The 21,610-nt window shown below is 45.1% G+C and overlaps 1 protein-coding gene across 3 annotated transcripts in view; it reads right to left on the reverse strand.

The window, feature by feature from the left end:
* Positions 1-21,610, reverse strand: part of PFKP (phosphofructokinase, platelet) — a 180,445-nt gene that overhangs the window by 8,362 nt on the left and 150,473 nt on the right. For 2 of the 3 annotated variants that reach the window (XM_068235804.1, XM_068235805.1), the window contains 5 exons: positions 21,027-21,179; positions 12,982-13,146; positions 12,143-12,204; positions 9,394-9,505; positions 7,570-7,669 (listed from right to left, as the gene is read on the reverse strand). In XM_068235804.1, the coding sequence (XP_068091905.1) occupies positions 7,570-7,669; positions 9,394-9,505; positions 12,143-12,204; positions 12,982-13,146; positions 21,027-21,179 (592 nt within the window). The remainder of the gene's footprint in view (positions 1-7,569; positions 7,670-9,393; positions 9,506-12,142; positions 12,205-12,981; positions 13,147-21,026; positions 21,180-21,610) is intronic. The other variant, XM_068235803.1, reaches the window with a different exon arrangement.

Here is a 21,610-nt window from a genome sequence, read left to right on the forward strand (position 1 = left end):
ATGCAAATATGACCACGTGACCGCGGCAGCCACCCCAGGACTGCCTAACGTCAATTGGCATCAAGTCCTGGGGCCAGCTACTGCAGGAGATCACGTGCAGGCTGCGCGCGCATCTCCTGCTTGGGGGTGCAGAGCTCCGCCCTGCCTTCAGTCTCCAAGCGGCAATCGGGAGACTGATTGCTGCTCGGGAGACTGTTCGCCGTCTTTTGACTAAGTACAGCGCTGCGATCTGCAGCAGTGCTGTACTGGGGACAGCCGTGTGACACGGCTGTCCCCCTGGGGCACTAGAGAGCGATCGGCTCTCATAGGCAGAAGCCTATGACAGCCGATTGCCAGGATTGGCCGGTTGGGGGGAGGGAGGTGTTTGAAAAAACAAACAAACAAGGAAATAGTAAAAAATAATAAAAAAAAATTAAAAATATTTATTTAAAAAAAATATCAGACCCCAACAACAGAAAGCTCTGTTGGTGCGGAGAAAAGGGGGAAGGGTGGCGGGGGATTACTAGTGTGCTGTGTTGTATGGCCCTGCAGCTTGGCCTTAAAGCTGCAGTGGCCCATTTCAGGAAAAATAGCCTAGTCTTTAGGAGGGTTTAGCACTGTGGTCCTCAAGAGGTTAAACTTGGGTGGAACTTGATTGGTCCATGTTTAAGCTGCATATATGTGCATACACATTTACATAAATCTGCAAGAACTCTGAAATATTTGCATCTCATTGATGATGCCTAATCAGTAAGACATATAGGGTCATACTGTTTGGTTGTTTTTGCCTTTTGTGGCACTTTTGAGTTTATTATGCACTCTGTACTTATAACAATAGCTGCAATTGGCCTTAAAGGACACTTAAAATGAACCCCAGGTGAAAGTGATATGGAGGCTGCCATGTTTATTTCCTTTTAAAGGGGAATATAACCCTGCATTTCAACTTTGCTCTAAAACATTATTTACAGCATATTATATGCAAAAAGCATTTTTTTTTACTAGACCAGCATTGGAAGGGTTAAACACAAAGGTTTAAAGTTCCGTGGAGAGATATGCAGAAGTTCAGATTGTTACATTCTGTTTAGTTAAATGTATCTATTGAGAAATGTTACACACTTTTTGGCTGTCCTCCAGCTCCTTCTCAGTCAGAGACAGTGAGTCACATGCCACACTTAGATACATTTATGTAAACAAAATGTATCTATGTCAGCTTCGGATGCGTCTGCAGAAATCTCCAGGAACTTTAAAGCCCTGTGTAACCCTTCCAATGCTGGTCTAGTAAAACAAAAAATGCTGGTTGCATATAATATACTGTAAATAATGTTTTAGAGCAAAGTTGAAATGCAGGGTTATATTCCGCTTTAAGCAATACCAGTTGCATGGCTCTCCTGCTGATCTCTTTGGCTGCATTCGTGTCTGAATCACACACCTGAAACAAGCCTACAGCTAATCCAGTCAGACTTCAGTCAAAAACACCTGATCTGCATACGCTTGTTCAGGGTCTATTGCTAAAAGTATTAGAGGCTGAGGATCAACAGGATAGCCAGGCAATGTGCATTGTTTAAAATGAATGCCTCCATATCCCTCTCACTTCAAGTGTGCTTTGCTTTAAATGTAAGTAATCATCAATATTGTTGTAAAGTACACTTTTCATTCACATATCTATTTAGGATCAACTGTATTTAGTGGAAGGATATAGACTGTGCCTTCAGCTTAACATTTCTACACCGTGATTGTGCATGAGGGTGCGTACACACATCCAATTTTGATTGGCCAATTTTACCACCTCCATGTAGTATGAGAGAAAACAGATGTTGTGTACAATACTATGAAGAGATGGTGTAGGTAAGCTCTCCACATGGAAGTGGTAAAATTGGCCAATCAAAATTGGATATGTGTACATGGCTTTACCGGTCCTCTTTCTCAGCCGCACTGACTGAATAATACACCGCCTGGCATACGCTGCAAATGAGAAGCTTGTTCAGCACTGCCAGATACATGGACAGTCCAGTAAGCAGTGAAATCTAAAAGTCGGCCCTCGTCCACTTTGGGGGAACCCAGCAGGAAACCTCATAGGGAACAGTTCTCCAATCACAGCACTCTCTACAGCATGAAGCATTGCGATTGGCCAAATAGAGTGGACTAGGGATGGTCAATGCAAATAATTTTGAGTTGATGCAGGATTATGCAAATTTTGTATGCAAATTTATGCAGCTTGAAAAGGGACCAAATTTTACCTCAACTGGATTTGACTGGTTCATTTTCAAGCTGCGTAAATCTGCATACAAAATTTGCATAATGCTGCATCAGCTCTAAATTATTTGCATCTCATTGGCCATCCCTAGTGTGGGCGTAGTTTACTACAACCTATCTGAAACCTAGCAGTTGGAGAGGGTGCCGTCCATACAATCACATTAGCTGAATTTCCCTATGAGGTTTCCTGCTTGGTCCCCTAAACTAGACTAGTGCCTAAAAAGTCCTGATATGAACCACCAGCACAGAAATATGGGGTAGCACACTTGTAAATATATAATAAAGCCTATATTGAATTAACCTTGAATGTAGTATCGCTGACTGAGGCTTTGGGTGGAAAAAAGCAGCCAGAAGCGGTAACCCCGAGCTTGACTTGTGGTAGCTGCCGGGAGGTCTATGCAGAATGTAGCAGGCATTTTTACTAGCTTCCCCGGCATCCAGACACCAGCAGTCATTCTCCTTCCTGTCTTCAGAGGCTCTGCACCCCCCTGGTGAGATCGCCGTCTGTTGTCAGGACAACAGTGATCTCTGTACAGGGTTACAGTGCCACCCAGAGCACAGAGGGAGAATTGCAATGCTGGATCCCATGGGGGTGAGTAAGTGCAGGGGCTGCTGCAGATTTCTCTGCGGTCTGATTTATTTCTTGATTTTAGCATCTAAAAGCGTGTGTAATAACTGCACTGCTTTTAGACCCTAAAATCTGGAAATAATCAAACCGCCAGGGAGGTTAAGAGGAGATTTATAAAGAGACCATCAATAGTGTGTGAACTGGGAGGAGGAGTCTTGCATGATGCGGCTGCAGCATTCTCTCCCAGTTCCATGTCTCAGCTGATGGAGCGCACATCATGCACTGAGACTGATCTGCAGTGATGAAGCATCGTGTGAATGACTCATAGCGCTGGATGGGTACCTGCTCATGGCCAACCGTTACTCGTCCAACAGTCAGGCAAGCAGGATTCTGGTGCCTAACGTGTACAAGGATGAAAGCTTCATTACAAGACAAGCTTCCAGAGTTAGTTCCATTCCTAATAGCTCTGTCCGCATGCAGCATGCCTTCACATGTTAGAAAGCAAAGACCTTAAAGGACAACTCTAGCCCCAAACTCATTTCTGTATTGGAGTTGAAAAGAGTATGGACAACTGGCTGATGGGTAACCGGCTGCTGAAACCTGGCTGTTATGAGCGCTCAAGTTATCAACAAGAGAACTTGGGCCTTATGCAATTCATTTTTTCTCCTAAGCTTTCTCCTAGGTGATCATTTGTAATCTTCTCTTTAAAATAACTATTCAGCATTTCATAATTAAAAAAAAAAAAGTACCAAACTGGGGAAAAAATACTATCAAGAGAATTTTGTGTATTTTCTTGCTTGCTGGGGATTCAAAGCAAACCTGTAATGAAAAAAAACAGCCCCTAGGGGTACTCGCCTCTGGAGGGGGAAGCCTCTGGATCCTAATGAGGCTTCCCCTGCCCTCCTCCGTCTTGGCGATCCAGCCTTGACCCCCCCTATTCAGACGACTCACGCAGTAGAACAAACCCAATCAGGCTCGGCTATTTCCGACAGAGCCCATTAGAAAGCCGATACTGCGCCTGCGCTGAATCGTTGAAGGTACAGTAAATATTGCCAGTGCTGGATCCCCAAGGCAACAGAGGATGGGGGAAAATGAGGATCCTGCAGCTTCCCCCTCCCAAGGTAAGTACCCCATATAGGTTGTTTGTTTGTTTGTTTTACAGGTGTACTTTAATAGGCATTTTATTGACAAAGTGTAAAAATATAAACTTGGAGAAAACTAAAGAGAAAAAATGAATTCCATATGGGCCATAGAGAGAGATGACGATGCAATCCTGACAAGCTCTGTGTCTCTCTCACTCTGCAAAACAAAAACATTTTTTGTCAATGTTGTCTTTGTCTCTGTTGAAGAGAGGGTCCACTTCCTGCCTGAAGAGGAAGTGAGGAAAAGTCTTTCCAACGGAAATACATCAGCAACAACGTTACTTTTTCCCACTCTTTTTTTGCAAAGTAAAATACCAATGTGGGCTAAGGCAGAACTGCCACACTTGTAGACAAAGGTCATGTGATTACTGTGAATAAAAAAGTTAAGAGAGGACTTCTTAGAAGCAATGATGAAACAACTCTATAAATGTATTTGTCTGCATAATGGTATATAAACATTAAACTACCATAGATAGATCTACTTGTGAATTAAAAATCTGTTTAAATGGAACCTGAAATATGGAGACTGCCATGTTTATTGCCATTATACTGTATATTGAAAGGGCTAAGCATCGGAGTTGCCTGAAGCGCAACATGGAACGCAGCTCTGTGACTCAACCAATTATTCAGAATAAATACTTTTAATTACACTATACGGCAGCCGCCATGCTTACTACCACGCACCATGTTTGTCAGCTTACAAACCTCTCCAGCTGCCTGCTGCTTCTTGTGTAAGACACACAGAGCAGGGCGGAGCTTCTTTCAGCCATTACCTCTCACACAAACTGAGACAGCTCCTGGCATTAACCTCCTTATGCTGGGCATACATGGTTAGATTATGCGCCGGTATCGAGCCAGCACGTCACCGCTCGTCCACGTGTGCGCACGGATCGATCCCCGCTCGTCCCCGCGGGCACTTCCTTATCTGCCTTTCGTTTCTACCATTGTCCGCCCGCGGGGATCGAGCGTGGTATCGACCCGCCGCGGTGATCGGACAGGTTGAATATTATCAATCGAGCCATCAGCGGCTCGATTGATAATTTAAAACGAACCATGAATGCCCAGCATTAGCCAGTGTCGGACTGGGAGCTGGAAAAGCTGGGGAAATCCACTTGCAGGCCAAGCAGCAGTAATGACGTGTTGCTGCTCACAGTGAAGTCTTGCTGCAGGTTTCTATTGGGAGTGATAACGCAGGGTTACTGCTGCTTGGCCAGCAGATGGATTTTCTCAGTTTTTCCACCTCCCAGTCCTGCCCTGTCCTAAACGGTAATCCTGAGTCAGGCTCAAGACAGAAAACCACAGAACAGGGTGGTAATCCCGTGCCTGAGTGAGTTATATGCAGGAGCTGCTGCAGATCTCTCTGTGGTATGTTTTTCTTCTTGTTTTTAGGGTCTAAAAGCTTATGAAAAAATTGCATGGCTTTTAGAACCTAGATCTGAAAATAATCTTAACGACAGGGAGGTTAAGAGCTCCTGCAGCCTGTGGCTTACAAGTGTAAAGCACGCAGAGTAGCGTGGAGTCCTCTAAACACAAACCTGGTCCTTCTGTGGAAATACATCTGATCCAGGACTGAAGTTTGGTGGACGGAGAAGCATTTGTGCCAGTACATCTTGTGGAGGAAGATTGCTGAAAATACCTGGCCCCCGGTTCTGAATGGGACAAAAGCTCTTCAGCCGACCAACCCATATGGGCTAGAATCTCAGGTGAGATTATTCCATGGTTGGCTAACCAGTTTTCTGAAATTGTCTATTGAATGCGCTCTCTCCCCATCCCCCCTCTTCGCCTTGTCTTTTACAGATATCTCCGCAAGTAATGGTGCTGAAGTGCTGTGTACAGCATTATCTGGGTTTCCGAATAAGGAAACCCAGATTCAAACAACAACACAAGTGAATATCAGCTGCCATGGTCTCCAGCGAAGCAGGGAAATTGGGGGATTTGAATAGGCAGCACTTGAGCAACGAGCGCCGCAGTCATGAGTTTATTGCCCCTGTGAACTGGGCCTGTGTGATCTGTGCCTTATAGGAAAAAGATGAAGCAGTAGGACTATAGATAGAAGTGTTTACTCCATCAGTCAATTCTAATTTCCGCATCCCTTTGAGCGCTGGAACCCACTAGAGCCCTTTTTTTAGCGTTTAGTGAGCGCTCTAAATCGCTAGCGATTTCCCTAAACACTCTGCCAATGTAAATAAATGTAACAAATTCCACAGTAGCGATTGCCGTTAGCAAAATCGCAATCGCAGGACATGCAGCATTTTGGGAGCGTTTGCGCTTCAATGTGGAGTATTGAAGCGCTGGCAAATCGCTCATGAATCGCTACACAGGGAGATTTGTGAGTGATTTTAAATGACTGCAAACTGTAATAAAAAAAATAATAATAATAATTTTAAAGGACCAATCAGAATTAAAATCGCTAATCGCAACTCGCTACCACAATCGCTTGCAAAACTTACACTTGTACTAATTGTATAGGAAACCTGACCTGCCCGCTTGGTCTGGGTCTGTGGTTCTCAAGGCATTTGAGGCAGACGATCAGCACAATGGTCAGGTAAGTACGTTTTTTCTTTCCATAACAGCATTATCCAGAGGTGTAACAACAGCCTCTTGGGCCTCCACATTTAGTGGCCAGTCAAACCTCAATTTCCCACCATTCACTCTGTCTTGCTCATCAGAGTAGCAAAGGGAGCAGTATAATATCTACCAGCTCCCGCAGTGTTGGGTCTCCTCTTCTTCCTGGCAGCCACTCGCTCTGTACTGCACTCCCTGTACCCCGTCATGTGACATGCATTGGGAGCTGGAGCATAGAGCATGCGGCAGCCAGGAGGAAGAAGAGGAACGGGTACATTTTAGACTGCAACCTGCGCTACTCTGATAGTTGGGATGGAGGAGCTGAGCCCCACCATGGTCCCCGCGATTGTTATGCCGGTGAGGTCATGGCACCTTCCATAGTACCCTCAATTCAGGTTTCCTTTAAAGTAAACCTGAAGGGAAAAAAAATTCCCCTAGGGTTACTTATCTCAGGAGAGGGAAGCGTCTGGATTCTTAAGAGGTTTCCCCCGTCTTCCTCAGCAGAGGCGATCCAGCGATGAAGCCCCCGAAAGGCTTCTTGTTTGCACTGCGCGCAGTAGCGACTTTCCGCTTAGGCTCCGGGGGAAATAGCCGAGCCCCATCTGGTCCGCTTTACTGAGCAGGTGCAAGCCATCTGCGTCTGGGCAGTAGAGCAGATGCAATCAGGCTTGGCTATTTCTGCCAGAGCCCAAGCGGAAGGCCCCTAGGCAGGCCACTGATGTTATTATTGTTGTTGCCTGTTCGGGGGTGCCAGCGCCAGATCGGGCTGATTGCGGAGGATGGGGAAACCTCATTAGGATCCAGAGGCTTCCCCCTCCCGAGGTAAATATCTATTTTTTTTACTTTTTAAAGTTAAAAGTTAGCTTTAAAGTGCTGTTCTAATGACCACTTTCTATTCAATACTGAAGTCAAACTGCCCCTGCCTGTGCCTGTAACAGACCTGCTGGGAGTGGCCACCATCAGTGGGCTGCTAGTGGCCACCATCAGTGGGCTGCTAGTGGCCACCATCACTGGGCTGCTAGTGGCCACCATCACTGGGCTGCTAGTGGCAGGATACATTACCTCTCCTGTAGCACTCTTTTAGCTTCCTAGAGATCCACTGAATGGCTTTCGCTGAGATTTTTGTACCAAAGTTCCTGTCGAATGGAGAAGGTGCTCCTCCCTGTCACAAGTACAAGATAAGCTGTTATAGAGCTAGCATGTCAAAACCACACATACAAAGTGATATCATCCATACACCTAATAGGCATACATAATTGTATTGAATTGAAAAAAAATGATTACATTTCAGCAATTGCAATTCCTTACATTTTTTTAATGCTAAAAACCAGTGGCGTAACTACAATTCATGGGGCATCCCAGTAAAACTTTGGTGGGACCTCCCCAATGGTCACACCCCTTCCCTTGCCTACCGATGGTGACCCTCACAGCCTGGGGGCTCATCTCAAAAGAGTAATAAAACATAATAATAATATAATAATAATAATAATACATTTTTATTAAAAATGTGCCTGGTCTTTAGGGGGGTTTACCACTGTGGTCCTCAAGTGGTTAAATTGATATATTACTAATTTTAAACTTTGTTAATATGAAGGAATATGATCCAGGATAAAAAGGAGCAGTGTGATTTGAATTATAAAACACCATATTTTCTTATGAAATCTTTACGGTATGCATGACTATGGGCGTGGCGAGGGTGTGATCAGGGGTGTGACAGGGGCATGGCTTAAGTGTCCCTCTTTCTCATCTTAAAAAGTTGGGAGGTATGCTACTACTACTACTACCTAGCTGACTGAATTTGCAATGCTGACTTTCTGTGCTCTGTCAGATACTGTTTGGCTAGCCTTAACAGCAGTCTAAGTATAGTGCAAACGCCTCCCCATCCCATCAACACACACACAGGAAGGAGCAGAGGGAGGGGGTGGGAGTGGTCAGGTGATGGCTCTGTGCAGTGGAAATAACTTCCACTCTGCTAGCAGCCCTGTACTTAGTGAATAGATCTCTGGGTCATGTGACTGGCTTTTCTAAAGGGAATTTCTCTGGAACAGCTGCATCAATGTGAAAATTAACAGACCTAGTCCCCTAATAATCTTTAGGGCCAGTTTGCACTAGAGCAGATGCAAAATGGACATGGTAAGCGCATCTGCTAAGCGGATGCATTCCGTCCGTTTTGCAGCCGCTTGCAACAATTTCACCGTCTCCTCCACGTCCACTTCAATCACATGTCCTGCATTGATCACATCCGCCTGTACACATCACCGCTCATCTTTCCCGCCATGCGCGGTCCTTCTTTATTCACCACAGAGGCCGGCAGGAACATGGAGCTCTCCATAGGCTGCATTAGGCCAATTTTCCCTAGCAACAGGGAGAATTTTCATTGGTCTACCAATGGGAATCCCCAGCAATAGGGATAATTCTCATTGGTTCATGAGAATTTTCCCTGTTGCTGAGGATTCCCATTGATCTTTTGCAGCCTAATGGAGATCCTCATGCCACCGGGCTGTGTACGAGGGGTCAAGTGGCAGGACACGCGAGTATTACGTCACAGCTGCGTTCGAAAAGGGCGAAGCGGACATGGCAACTGGCCTAGTGAGGCTTTCATTGCATACATTTTCCTGCCTGGGAAAATGTGCCAAGTTCAGACTCTGCATTTCGCTTAGCGCAACGCGGCAAGCAGAACCACTTTTTTTTTAAACAAGTGGAGTCGGATCCTATTTTTAACATTAGGATTTGCTTCCTGCGCTAAGCGGAGCTTAAAAACTTCCTGAACGGGTGCCTTTTTTAAACAAATGTTAACTGGCCCTTACTAGCCAATAAAAACCCTGGAGGGTGAAATAGAGCTTTAAATATCAATAAATAAGCAGACTTTTAAATATAGTCTTATACCTGCTGCATGTGTCCAAGTACATTCTTCCTGCAATCGAAAACCCCCTTTCCTTCCTGCGAGTACAGCTGGTATATAAAGTCTGTGGTGTAGTTCTCGTTGGAGTTTTCATTCCTTGTTAAATAAAGCAAAGAAAGAAAAATTGAAAGTGTTATCTAATTTCATTACAAATTAAAAAAGTCAAAAATTAAATGTTTGACTTACAAAAAAATAATAATAAATGCATGTATTATAGATTTGAAGTGATCCTTTAAATAGAACTGGACTAATTGAGATTATGGGGTTAATTCATTAAGATGCACTGCTAAAGCAGGGCACCTTAATGTTAAGGAGCGTCCGCTATGCATGCCTTACAAAGCAGCGCTCGCTGCTATGTAAGGAGCGTGCCTTCCTTAGATAGGAGCGTGCCTTCCTTAGATAGGAGCGTGCCTTCCTTAGGAGCGTGCCTTCCTTAGATAGGAGCGTGCCTTCCTTAGATAGGAGCGTACCTTCCTTAGATAGGAGTTTGCCTTCATTAGGAACATGCCTTCCTTAGATAGGAGCGTGCCTTCCTTAGGAGTGTGCCTTCCTTAGATAGGAGTTTGCCTTCATTAGGAACATGCCTTCCTTAGATAGGAGCGTGCCTTCCTTAGATAGGAGCGTACCTTCCTTAGATAGGAGTTTGCCTTCATTAGGAACATGCCTTCCTTAGATAGGAGCGTGCCTTCCTTAGGAGTGTGCCTTCCTTAGATAGGAGTTTGCCTTCATTAGGAACATGCCTTCCTTAGATAGGAGCGTGCCTTCCTTAGGAGCATACCTTCCTTAGATAGGAGCCTGCCTTCCTTAGGAGTGTGCCTTCCTTAGATAGGAGACTGCATTCCTTAGATAGAAGCGTGCCTTCCTTAGGACCATGCCTTCCTTAGATAGTAGAGTGCCTTCCTTAGGAGTGTGCCTTCCTTAGATAGAAGCGTGCCTTCCTTAGGAGCATGCCTTCCTTAGATAGGAGCGTGCCTTCCTTAGATAGGAGCGTGCCTTCCTTAGGAGCATACCTTCCTTAGATAGGAGCCTGCCTTCCTTAGGAGTGTGCCTTCCTTAGATAGGAGACTGCATTCCTTAGATAGAAGCGTGCCTTCCTTAGGACCATGCCTTCCTTAGATAGTAGAGTGCCTTCCTTAGGAGTGTGCCTTCCTTAGATAGAAGCGTGCCTTCCTTAGGAGCATGCCTTCCTTAGATAGAAGCGTGCCTTCCTTAGATAGGAGCGTGCCTTCCTTAGGAGTGTGCCTTCCTTAGATAGGAGAGTGCATTCCTTAGATAGGAGAGTGCCTTCCTATCTAAGGAAGGCACGCTCCTATCTAAGGAAGGCACGCTCCTAACGAAGGCGTGCATGACTGCTATAGTAATCTTGTTATCCACACACTCCTTGGATAGTTGCCATGTACAGTGGGATGCGAAAGTTTGGCAACCTTGTTAATTGTCATGATTTTCTTGTGTCTCCTATAACCTATATGATATAGTTAACTGACTTTTTTTTATCATAACAACCAACGATTTATACAGGAAAATCATGACGATTAACAAGGTTGCCCAATTTTTTGCATCCCACTGTATATAAGGACATACTAATAGCCTTTAGGCAATAAGAACCCCGGGGAGTATCATGGACTTCAATGTGTGTGGGTGCATATGGTTGAGTGTATGTCTATGTATGTAACGTGTACTGTATGTATCCTAGTTTAGGGCAAATTTTAGGGGAAAGCCAATTATCTTATCTGTATGTTTTTGGGATGTGGGAGGAAACCAGAGTACCTGGAGGACACCCGTGCTGCCCAATCATGGAAATCATGGAGAAGCATGGGATCAGTTTTATCAGGGGATTGATTTGTAAGTCTCTGATTGGCCAGTTGTGATCTTGTTATCAGGCATCACTTCCAGGTTACAAAGCAATACAGATGTCCCAACGCTGCAACCCAATAATTAACAGCACCATGGAGTCAACCAGCAACCCTTAGGGTTACTTCCACACATAGAACAAAGATGCTGGGTCTCTACCTGGATTTAAGACTGGCTGGACAATTTTATTGCAAGTGCCACAGTGCAGAGCACAATGTTTCGACCACAAAGGTCTTTCTCAAGAGCTTACAGAACAAAAGTGCCAAACCCTATTTAAAGGACATACAATTTGCATAAAGCACACCCTGATGGGCGGGCACAAAACTTAAAGAGACAGTGCAGTAGATACAACAGGTAATGCAAGATTGCTCATAAGAAACATTTCAGGCTATATGCTTCATTCTTCCCATTAGGGGTCAAAGTTCCTAGGTCACTGATCCATCTGCATTTCCTCTGCAGTAGTGAGGTCTGCGGGTCAACACCTTCAAAATTGAAAACCTTTTGTGCTCTACACTGTGGCACTTGCAATAAAATTGGCCAGCCGGCCTTAAATCCAGGTAGAGATCCAGCATGTTTGTTCTATCACTTCCAGGTTAGAATGACACAGGAAGCAAAAGTGAGAAAAGATCACATGGCCATGATCCATCCAATCAGAAACTTAAATAACTAATCACCAGACAAAACTAATCCCATGTTTCTCCTCGCGTTCTCCTCAAGAAGAATTATATAGAATAAATTGTCCAAGACTTGTCAGGAACCGGCATCATCTTCTAACTGGATGAACTAGAGACCACCCATAATTGAAATACTAGTTTTGGGTTGACTGACCCTTTCTCAAACAGTAAATTTCTGCTTTTGAAAATTTACAGCCGGTTTCCGTACCTTAGTACAAGGCCTCTTTGAATGCTTGTTTTCATCTTTTCGGTCAAATGTTCCACATTTGCCTATGAGATAAGACAATCATTTAGATCTTACACATCACATACTTCATGAAAGATGACATAAAGACAATATAGTAAATTTTGAAACAGAAGTATAATAGGCACTTTGAATTTGACACCAACAACATATTATAAAGAATATCCAGGGTGACATGATGTCAGATTTGGTGTTGATATTTATCACTATATGGCTTCTTCTTTGCATGGTATAGCTTTACGTGCATCTCAGGATGCAGTGGTGAGCTGTGTTCACAGACAAAGGTTTCCAAATGTCTTCCTGTGCCCATGCTGTTATTTTTTACTACTAAATCATGTCTGGTTTTAGTGCCGTCATCTGGTGGCCTGAATATTACAGCCATCCAGTATTGGCTTTTAGCCTTGTCCCTTATGCACAGATATCTCTGATTTTTTTAATGATAATATATAGTACAGATGCTGAAATCCCCAAACTCAATTTTATATTGAGGAATGCTATTTTTCAACTGTTGCTCTATTTGTCTATGCAGTGTTTGACAGAGTGGTGTACCCCCTCCCAATTTTTCTTCTGAGAGACCTTGTAAAGGATGTCCTCTCAACAACAGGGCATGAAAGATGGTTATTCTTTTCAATGAACTTGTTTATGCCAAGAAACCGGTTAGATCATATTGTTATTATATGACTTTAGCACACATCTTTCCGACTCTTTCAAATCTAAAGTCACAGGCACCAGTTTGCGAAATGTAATAAAACCAACTTCTGTATCAATAACATAAATATCCTATATAGATGATAAATGATTACCTGGAGTTCCCGAATGTCAAACTGCTCCTCAAAGATGTAGGCGGCGTCAGCACCTGCAGCGAGCCCACCCATGTTAGCCAGGTAGCCACAGTATCCGCCCATTGTTTCAATGATAAAGACACGCCTCTTTGTTCCACTAGCAGACTGTTTGATGCGATCACATGTCTGGCAGAAATGCACATGGTATTAGTATATCACCAGTATGGAAACATGATGTCCACATCAGCAAGCAACCTAAAACATGTTCAATGGAAGTCGAAAATGCTAAGCATAATCCCACTGCCATTTATCTTTCCTATGAGCGTTCAGTGTTTAACGTGCAGGTTCGGAAAGGATGGGGCTGTCTGTTCCTTATACAGAGAAGATAATGAGGGAAGGGGGACCTCCTTCTGCAGGGGAATACTGTAGCAACTGTCTGGGAAGGTCCAGTCTATTTGATACCTACTTTTCCCAAACAGGATGAGCATGGCAGGAAAGGACGGAGCTTCAGATATCCACCCGTTAAATGCTTAACCCTTTCCTGCTCTATACATGTTGCTAAAAAAATTTTTTACAGTTAAATCTTAATTGGTCACTCCACACAAAAGGAATATTTCACTAAGATCACACTGGGCAGTGATCTGCAAAATTGGCTCTCCAGCTGTTAAGGAACTATAAGTCCCACAATGCATTGCAGGAATCCGACAGCCACCGTCAGGATCCATTAAGGCAAATGCATTGTGGGACTTGTAGTTTCTTAACAGCTGGAGAGCCAAGTTTGCAGATCGCTGCACTGGGGCGTGGTGTTGCACATCCTGTAAAGACAGGATCACTCCATAAAAGGGATAGGTTGCATCATGCACTGCACCTGCGATGTCACACATACAGTGGAGCACTGGGTAGGTAAAGTCGCACTCTCTGGCTATCCACCTAAAAGAAGGGGGGTGAGGTGTGCAGAAAACTTCCAAGGATACCACAGGGGCTTCAATGTATGCCTGCAAATATAGAGATCCGCACCACCTCTCTGGATAAATCTTGTTCTATTGATTAGAAAAAGACATACAAGTTAAAAAGAAATGTGAGGCAAGACAGTCAACTGTTTCGGGCCCTGCCCATCTTCAAGTTGCCCAGTTCTGATAACACATTGACACAAATCCACATATATATACAAAAACAGCCAATCGGATTCATTATACAAATGAGAGGACCTGATAGGGAACTGCTACTTTAAATGTTCTACCACTCCCATCTATGTAAATCCCAGTACTCATAATATGTGTATAGACAAAGATGCAAAATAACATATATTAGCCTAATATGAACTAAAGAACATAAAAGCACAGTCATAAATCCTCCAAAGGGATCATCCACGCTATGTAAAATATTCCCCGCTATTATGGATCGTTTAAGTGAAGCTTATAAAAAGCTCCGTAAAGATGTAAACAAGAGGCTGGCGGCTGCCGACCAATCAACACCAAGTGGGAGCGGGAACAACCTCCAAACCACTCCCACCTGTGATGGCCTCAAGCGGTAACCAATGGGGTGCTATGTAAACAAAAAGTCGCCAACCAATATCACGTAAAAAAGGCGGAGCGCAACAAGGGAGAGAGAACGTCACTCTGCACAGCGTTAAAACAAAAACCGACGACCAATGAGGCGCAACCTAGCCGCTGACTAATAGGAAGCAACCCATCTAAGAGCGCCGACAGGTAATATTGATGGGCCCGCAATACATAGAAACAAAGCCTCTACTCCGGCAATCCTATTTAAAAAAAACCACAATCACTGGTGGTTTTAATCTTATGGATTGCAGGTTTTTTAACTAGAATTGCCGGAGTAGAGGCTCTGTTTCTATGTACTGCGGGCCCATCAATATTACTGGTCGGCGCTCTTAGATGGGTTGTGTCCTATTAGTTGGTGGCTCTTGGATGGGTTGCGTCCTATTGGTCGGCGGCTAGGTTGCGCCTTATAGGTCGGCGGTTTTTATTGTAGCCCTGTGCGGAGTGATTTTCTCTGTCTCTTGTTGCGTCCCGCTTTTTTTCTGCGCTATTGCTCAGCGATTTTTACATAGCGCCCTATTGGCTTGAGGCCATCACAGGTGGGAGTGGTTTGAAGGTTGTTCTCACTCCCACTTGGTGTTGATTGGTCGGCAGCCGCCAGCCTCTGTTTACATCTTTACGGAGCTTTTTATAAACTTCACTTGAGCGATTCATAATAGCGGGGAATATTTTACATAGCGTGGATGATCCCTTGGAGGATTTATGACTGTGCTTTTATGTTCTTTAGTTCATATTAGGCTAATATATGTTATTTTGCATCTTTGCCTATGCACATATTATGAGTGCTGGGATTTACATAGATGGGAGTGGTAGAACATTTAATGTAGCAGTTCCCCATCAGGTCCTCTCATTTGTATAATTAATCTGATTGGCTGTTTTGTATATATATGTGGATTTGTGTCAATGTGTTATCAGAACTGGGCAACTTGAAGATGGGCAGGGGCCGAAACAGTGGACTGTCTTGCCCCACATTTCTTTTTAATGTGTATGTCTTTTTCTAATCAATAAAACAAGATTTATCCATAGAGGTGGTGCGGATCTCCATATTTGCAGGCATACAGTGAAGCATACAGTCAGGACCGCCTTCAGGGCATCACAAGTGAGACTGCAGTATGGGGCCCGAGTAAGTCTGGGGCCCGGTGAACAATGTCACGCACTTGGGCCCCAGATGCACGTCTTTCACAGAATGTACAGACCAGGGCCGGTCCTGGACTTTCTGCTGCCTGAGGCAAAGATCGTAAAGGCGCCCCCCCCCCCCCAATATTTCTATATAACATTACATCCCCCACACAACCGACCGTGTCCGCGAAGGAAAGCCTGAGTGACGCAGCAAAGTGAGTGACTGACTCACCGGGGATTGGGTCTCCCTCCGGGTCTGGCGGCGGCGAAGAGCGGGCATCCGCATCCAGCATGCATCCTGCACTGGCAGGGGACAGACATCTGCGGTCTGCGGCGGGCATGCTCCATCTCGGATCTAAGGGATCTCGCGCTGGGCCAGTGAGCGGCGGCCGGCGGCAGCCAGCCAGCCTTATCATCATCATCGTCACGGTCACGTCGGCGGCGCTCGCTGCTCAGTGACTGACCGTGACAATCAGCCGCAGCCAGGGCAGCAGAGCGGGCGGCAGCCGCCGCCATCAAATCAGCAGGCTTAGGCTCTAGGCAGCGTCACCAGCGTGCAGCCTTGGAGGAGACAGGAGAGGCCGCAGAGCTCGGAGTCATCGGACTCGGAGGCCGGCGGCAACAGTGCAGTTTCTAGGCTAAAATGCACCCAGGGCGAGGGTGTAAAAATTGCGCCCCCCCCCGGTATAGGTAGCCAGCTAAAGTTCCCCCCAGAGTATAGGTGGCGAGGCATGGGTGAGCCAGTAAAGTTGCCCCCAGTATAGGTTAGCCAGGTAGTTGCCTCCAGTATAGGTAGCCAGTATAGTTGCCCCCAGTATGTTAGATAGGCAGGCACCCCCCCCCCCCCCCCCGGTATAAGTTAGATAAGTAGGTGCCCCCAGTACAGGTTAGCTAGGTAGGTGCCTCCAATATAGGTAGCCAGTATAGTTGCCCCCAGCATAGGTTAGATAGGTAGGTACCCCCAGTATAGGTTAGTTAGGTAGTTGCCCCCAGTATAGGTAGCCAGTATAGTTGCCACCTGTATAGGCTAGCTAGGTAGGTAGGTGCCCCCAATACAGGTTAGATAAGTGCCCCCAGTATAGGTTAGATAGGTAGCTTCCCCCCAGTATAGGTTAGATTAGGTCGCTGCCCTTCAGTATAGGTTAGATTAGGTAGGTGCCCCCAGTATAGGTTAGATTAGGTAGGTGCCCCCAGTATAGATTAGATAGGTAGCTGCCCCCAGCATAGGTTAGACAGGTAGCTGCCCCCCAGCATAGGTTAGATAGGTAGCTACCCCCCAGTATAGGTTAGATAGGTAGCTGCCCCCCAGTACAGGTTAGATTAGGTAGGTGCCCCCCAGTATAGGATAGATAGGTAGCTGCCCCCAGTACAGGTTAGATTAGGTAGGTGCCCCCCAGTATAGGATAGATAGGTAGCTGCCCCCAGTATAGGTTAGATAGGTAGCTGCCCCCCAGTATAGGTTAGATAGGTAGCTGCCCCCCAGTACAGGTTAGATTAGGTAGGTGCCCCCCAGTATAGGATAGATAGGTAGCTGCCCCCAGTACAGGTTAGATTAGGTAGGTGCCCCCCAGTATAGGATAGATAGGTAGCTGGCCCCCAGTATAGGTTAGATTAGGTAGGTGCCCCCCAGTATAGGATAGATAGGTAGCTGCCCCTAGTACAGGTTAGATTAGGTAGGTGCCCCCCAGTATAGGATAGATAGGTAGCTGCCCCCAAAACAGGTTAGACTAGGTAGGTGCCCCCCAGTATAGGATAGGTAGCTTGCCCAGGTAGGTGCCCCCTCATAATGGCGGAGGGGGGAGCCGGAGCCGCGGTGAGGGCAGCCCGACCTCTCCCTCCCTCTCCCCGGGCCGCTCTCCATGCTCCCCCCTCGGACTGCAGGCAGCAGAGTTAGCGCGCAGGGAAGCGCTGCTGTACACAGCTGTTACTCACCTCCCTGGATCCGATCGCCGCTCCCACCCTGCTGGTCTCCTCTCTACAATGTAGCCTCTGATACATTACACACGCTGCGTAGGAAGCAGCCGCGTGTGTATCAGCGGCTACATTGCAGAGAGGAGACCAGCAGGGTGGGAGCGGCGATCGGATCCAGGGAGGTGAGTAACAGCTGTGTACAGCAGCGCTTCCCTGCGCGCTAACTCTGCTGCCTGCAGTCCGAGGGGGGAGCATGGAGGGCGGCCCGGGGAGAGGGAGGGAGAGGTCGGGCTGCCCTCACCGCGGCTCTGGCTCCCCCCGCTATCAGTCACAGCCACTTCATCTGGTGCCGCCCCTCCACTTCCTGCCGCCTGAGGAACCCGCCTCACCCCGCCTCATGGGCGGGCCGGCCCTGGTACAGACAGTCAGAGAGTGTGCCTGTGTTCGCCTCAGCTGGCCGATTTTGCATTGCAGTTTTTTTGTGATTTTGCCATGCTTGTGCTTTGCCATTCTCTTTTCAGTAAAACGCTGAGAAATGCTGCATGCAGGGTATTTGCAATTTCCACAAATCGCAAGCGCTGCTAAAGCAATGCAGTGAGAGTAATCCCAAAGGATTATATGTCACAGTGCGTCGCTGATCGCCGGTGACCACCTTAAATGTAGGGGGTTTACCTTCAATATGGGGGGGGGGGGGAGTAAGGGGAGCCCAGTAGGTTTTCCCAGTATGGGGCCCAGAGATTTTTGATGTCAGCCCTGCATACAGTACATGAAACGTATGCTTCACTGCAACACTTATGTTGTCTGTTGTTTTTCACCACACTGCTAACGTGCTGATGTAAACATCTATTTACAATATGATATGTTCCCTGCTGCAGGACATGCCTCTGTATCATATTTATATATATCATATATATGTGTGTGTGTGTGTGTGTGTGTGTGTGTGTGTGTGTGTGTGTGTGTGTGTGTGTGTGTGTGTATATGTATATATACAGTGGTGTGAAAAACTATTTGCCCCCTTCCTGATTTCTTATTCTTTTGCATGTTTGTCACACTTAAATGTTTCTGCTCATCAAAAACCGTTAACTATTAGTCAAAGATAACATAATTGAACACAAAATGCAGTTTTAAATGATGGTTTTTATTATTTAGTGAGAAAAAAAACTCCAAATCTACATGGCCCTGTGTGAAAAAGTGATTGCCCCCCCTTGTTAAAAAATAACTTAACTGTGTTTTATCACACCTGAGTTCAATTTCTGTAGTCACCCCCAGGCCTGATTACTGCCACACCTGTTTCAATCAAGAAATCACTTAAATAGGAGCTATCTGACACAGAGAAGTAGACCAAATGCACCTCAAAAGCTAGACATCATGCCAAAATCCAAAGAAATTCAGGAACAAATGAAAACAAAGTACTGTAATTGAGATCTATCAGTCTGGTAAAGGTTATAAAGCCATTTCTAAAGCTTTGGGACTCCAGCGAACCACAGTGAGAGCCATTATCCACAAATGGCAAAAACATGGAACAGTGTTGAACCTTCCCAGGAGTGGCTGGCCGACCAAAATTACCCCAAGAGCGCAGAGAAAACTCATCCGAGAGGCCACAAAAGACCCCAGGACAACATCTAAAGAACTGCAGGCCTCACTTGCCTCAATTAAGGTCAGTGTTCACAACTCCACCATAAGAAAGAGACTGGGCAAAAACGGTCTGCATGGCAGATATCCAAGGCGCAAACCACTTTTAAGCAAAAAGAACATTAAGGCTCGTCTCAATTTTGCTAAACAAACATCTCAATGATTGGCAAGACTTTTGGGAAAATACCTTGTGGACCGACGAGACAAAAGTTAAACTATTTGGAAGGTGCGTGTCACGTTACATCTGGCGTAGAAGTAACACAGCATTTCAGCAAAAGAACATCATACCAACAGTAAAATTTGGTGGTGGTAGTGTGATGGTCTGGGGTTGTTTTGCTGCTTCAGGGTCTGGAAGGCTTGCTGTGATAGATGGAACCATGAATTCTACTATCTACCAAAAAATCCTGAAGGAGAATGTCCGGCCATCTGTTCGTCAACTCAAGCTGAAGCGATCTTGGGTGCTGCAGCAGGACAGTGGCCCAAAACACACCAGCAAATCCACCTCTGAATGGCTGAAGAAAAATAAAATGAAGACTTTGGAGTGGCCTAGTCAAAGTCCTGACCTGAATCCTATTGAGATGTTGTGGCATGACCTTAAAAAGGCGGTTCATGCTAGAAAACCCTCAACTAAAGCTGAATTACAACAATTCTGCAAAGATGAGTCGGCCAAAATTCCTCCAGAGCGCTGTAAAAGACTTGTTGCAAGTTATCGCAAACGCTTGATTGCAGTTATTGCTGCTAAGGGTGGCCCAACCAGTTATTAGGTTCAGGGGGCAATTTCTTTTTCACACAGGGCCATGTAGGTTTTGAGTTATTTTTCTCACTAAATAATAAAAAACATCATTTAAAACTGCATTTTGTGTTCAATTATGTTATCTTTGACTAATAGTTAATGGTTCTTGATGAGCAGAAACAGTTAAGTGTGACAAACATGCAAAAGAATAAGAAATCAGGAAGGGGGCAAATAGTTTTTCACACCACTGTATGTATGTATATATATATATATAGATATATATATATATAGATATATACACACAAGATTACAATTTGAGGTCAATAAAATACAAAAAAAAATCCCAGCTTGCATCCAGTTTTGATGCTTATTGTAAGCTGCTTGAAATTGAGCCAATCAAAATGGACAGGAAGTGAATTATTTGATTCTTGTTGACCATCTTTGCTTGTAATGCCAGATTAACCAGCAGGTGGAGCTCTAAACAAGTATCACATTTTCATTTATGACATTTAAAGTGGACCTGAACTCTTGCACAGGACAGAAGGAAAACAGAGAAATCCACCCGTGTGTATTTAGAGATTAAACCTGTACAATTCCCCCTCATCTGTGACTAATCACCGTCGTAACGTGATCTCTCAGCTGTGTCAGCTCAGGAATCCCCTCTATCATGGAAAAACAGCTAATTTGTAAACACAGGATGTTAACAAAGCTTCCATGAACGCAGGAAGTAGACACACTACAGGATTTGTATCAGCTGTAACAAGGAAATGTGATTTTTTAAAAGTAATTATGCTGTTGCTCATCTTTCAGAGCAGAGAGCAAGTTCTGAGTTCAGGTCCACTTTAAGATTTTCCTGATGTAAAAAATATATTTTTCTACTTCCTGATGAAATAAATATATTTTCCACTAAATATTATAACTAAATAAACCAAAAAGGGAAAAAGTGACCTTCAAGGGTTAACATACAAGTATAGATTTGCATCCAATTATATGCAGAGGGTATCCTATTTTTTTTTATTTATTTTTTTAAATACCCCGATGGATATGATTGGTTCTTTATTGCAAAGCTCTGTTAGTAAATGACTCCCTTGGCGTTAGGTCCAGCATCTTACCTCTACAATGGCATTCAGGGCAGTGTCAGTGCCAAGACTCAGGTCAGTGCCGGGGACATTGTTGCTAATGGTGGAGGGCACAATGCACATGGGGATGCAAAACTCTTCATAAGTGGCTCTCGCCTCGTATAACTCCAGCAGACTTTCAAGAGCCTGAAGTGGCAGCATAAAAATGAACTTAGCCGAGTGTGATTGTGGGAGGGGTTAGTGGCTCCTTCTGTGTGGCGGGAGGGTGTGGCGTCCCACTGGCTTATGATTGAATAATACGTGGCAGTCTGGATCTGTTAATGCCTGAACTTGTCTGCAGATCCCGCAATCAAGCACTTCAATAACCGAGTCCAAGCTCATTGATGCATCTCACAGACCACTGTCTCAATTTAATTTTAAAAACATTGCAGTTGTTTGCAAAGTAGAAGAGGAAAATATTGGATGTACCAATTCATAGACCATCATGCTCCCCCCCCCCCCCCCCCCTTATTCATTGTTCCATAGTTGTGCCCAACTACGAGAAACTGACAGACACTGAAAGCTATCAGTCATGAGGAAGGAGTGGCTTCAGCGGACAGACCAGCCACTGTTCCCAT

Source organism: Hyperolius riggenbachi, chromosome 5, assembly GCF_040937935.1.
Source record: "Hyperolius riggenbachi isolate aHypRig1 chromosome 5, aHypRig1.pri, whole genome shotgun sequence".
Taxonomy (NCBI): Eukaryota; Metazoa; Chordata; class Amphibia; order Anura; family Hyperoliidae; genus Hyperolius; species Hyperolius riggenbachi.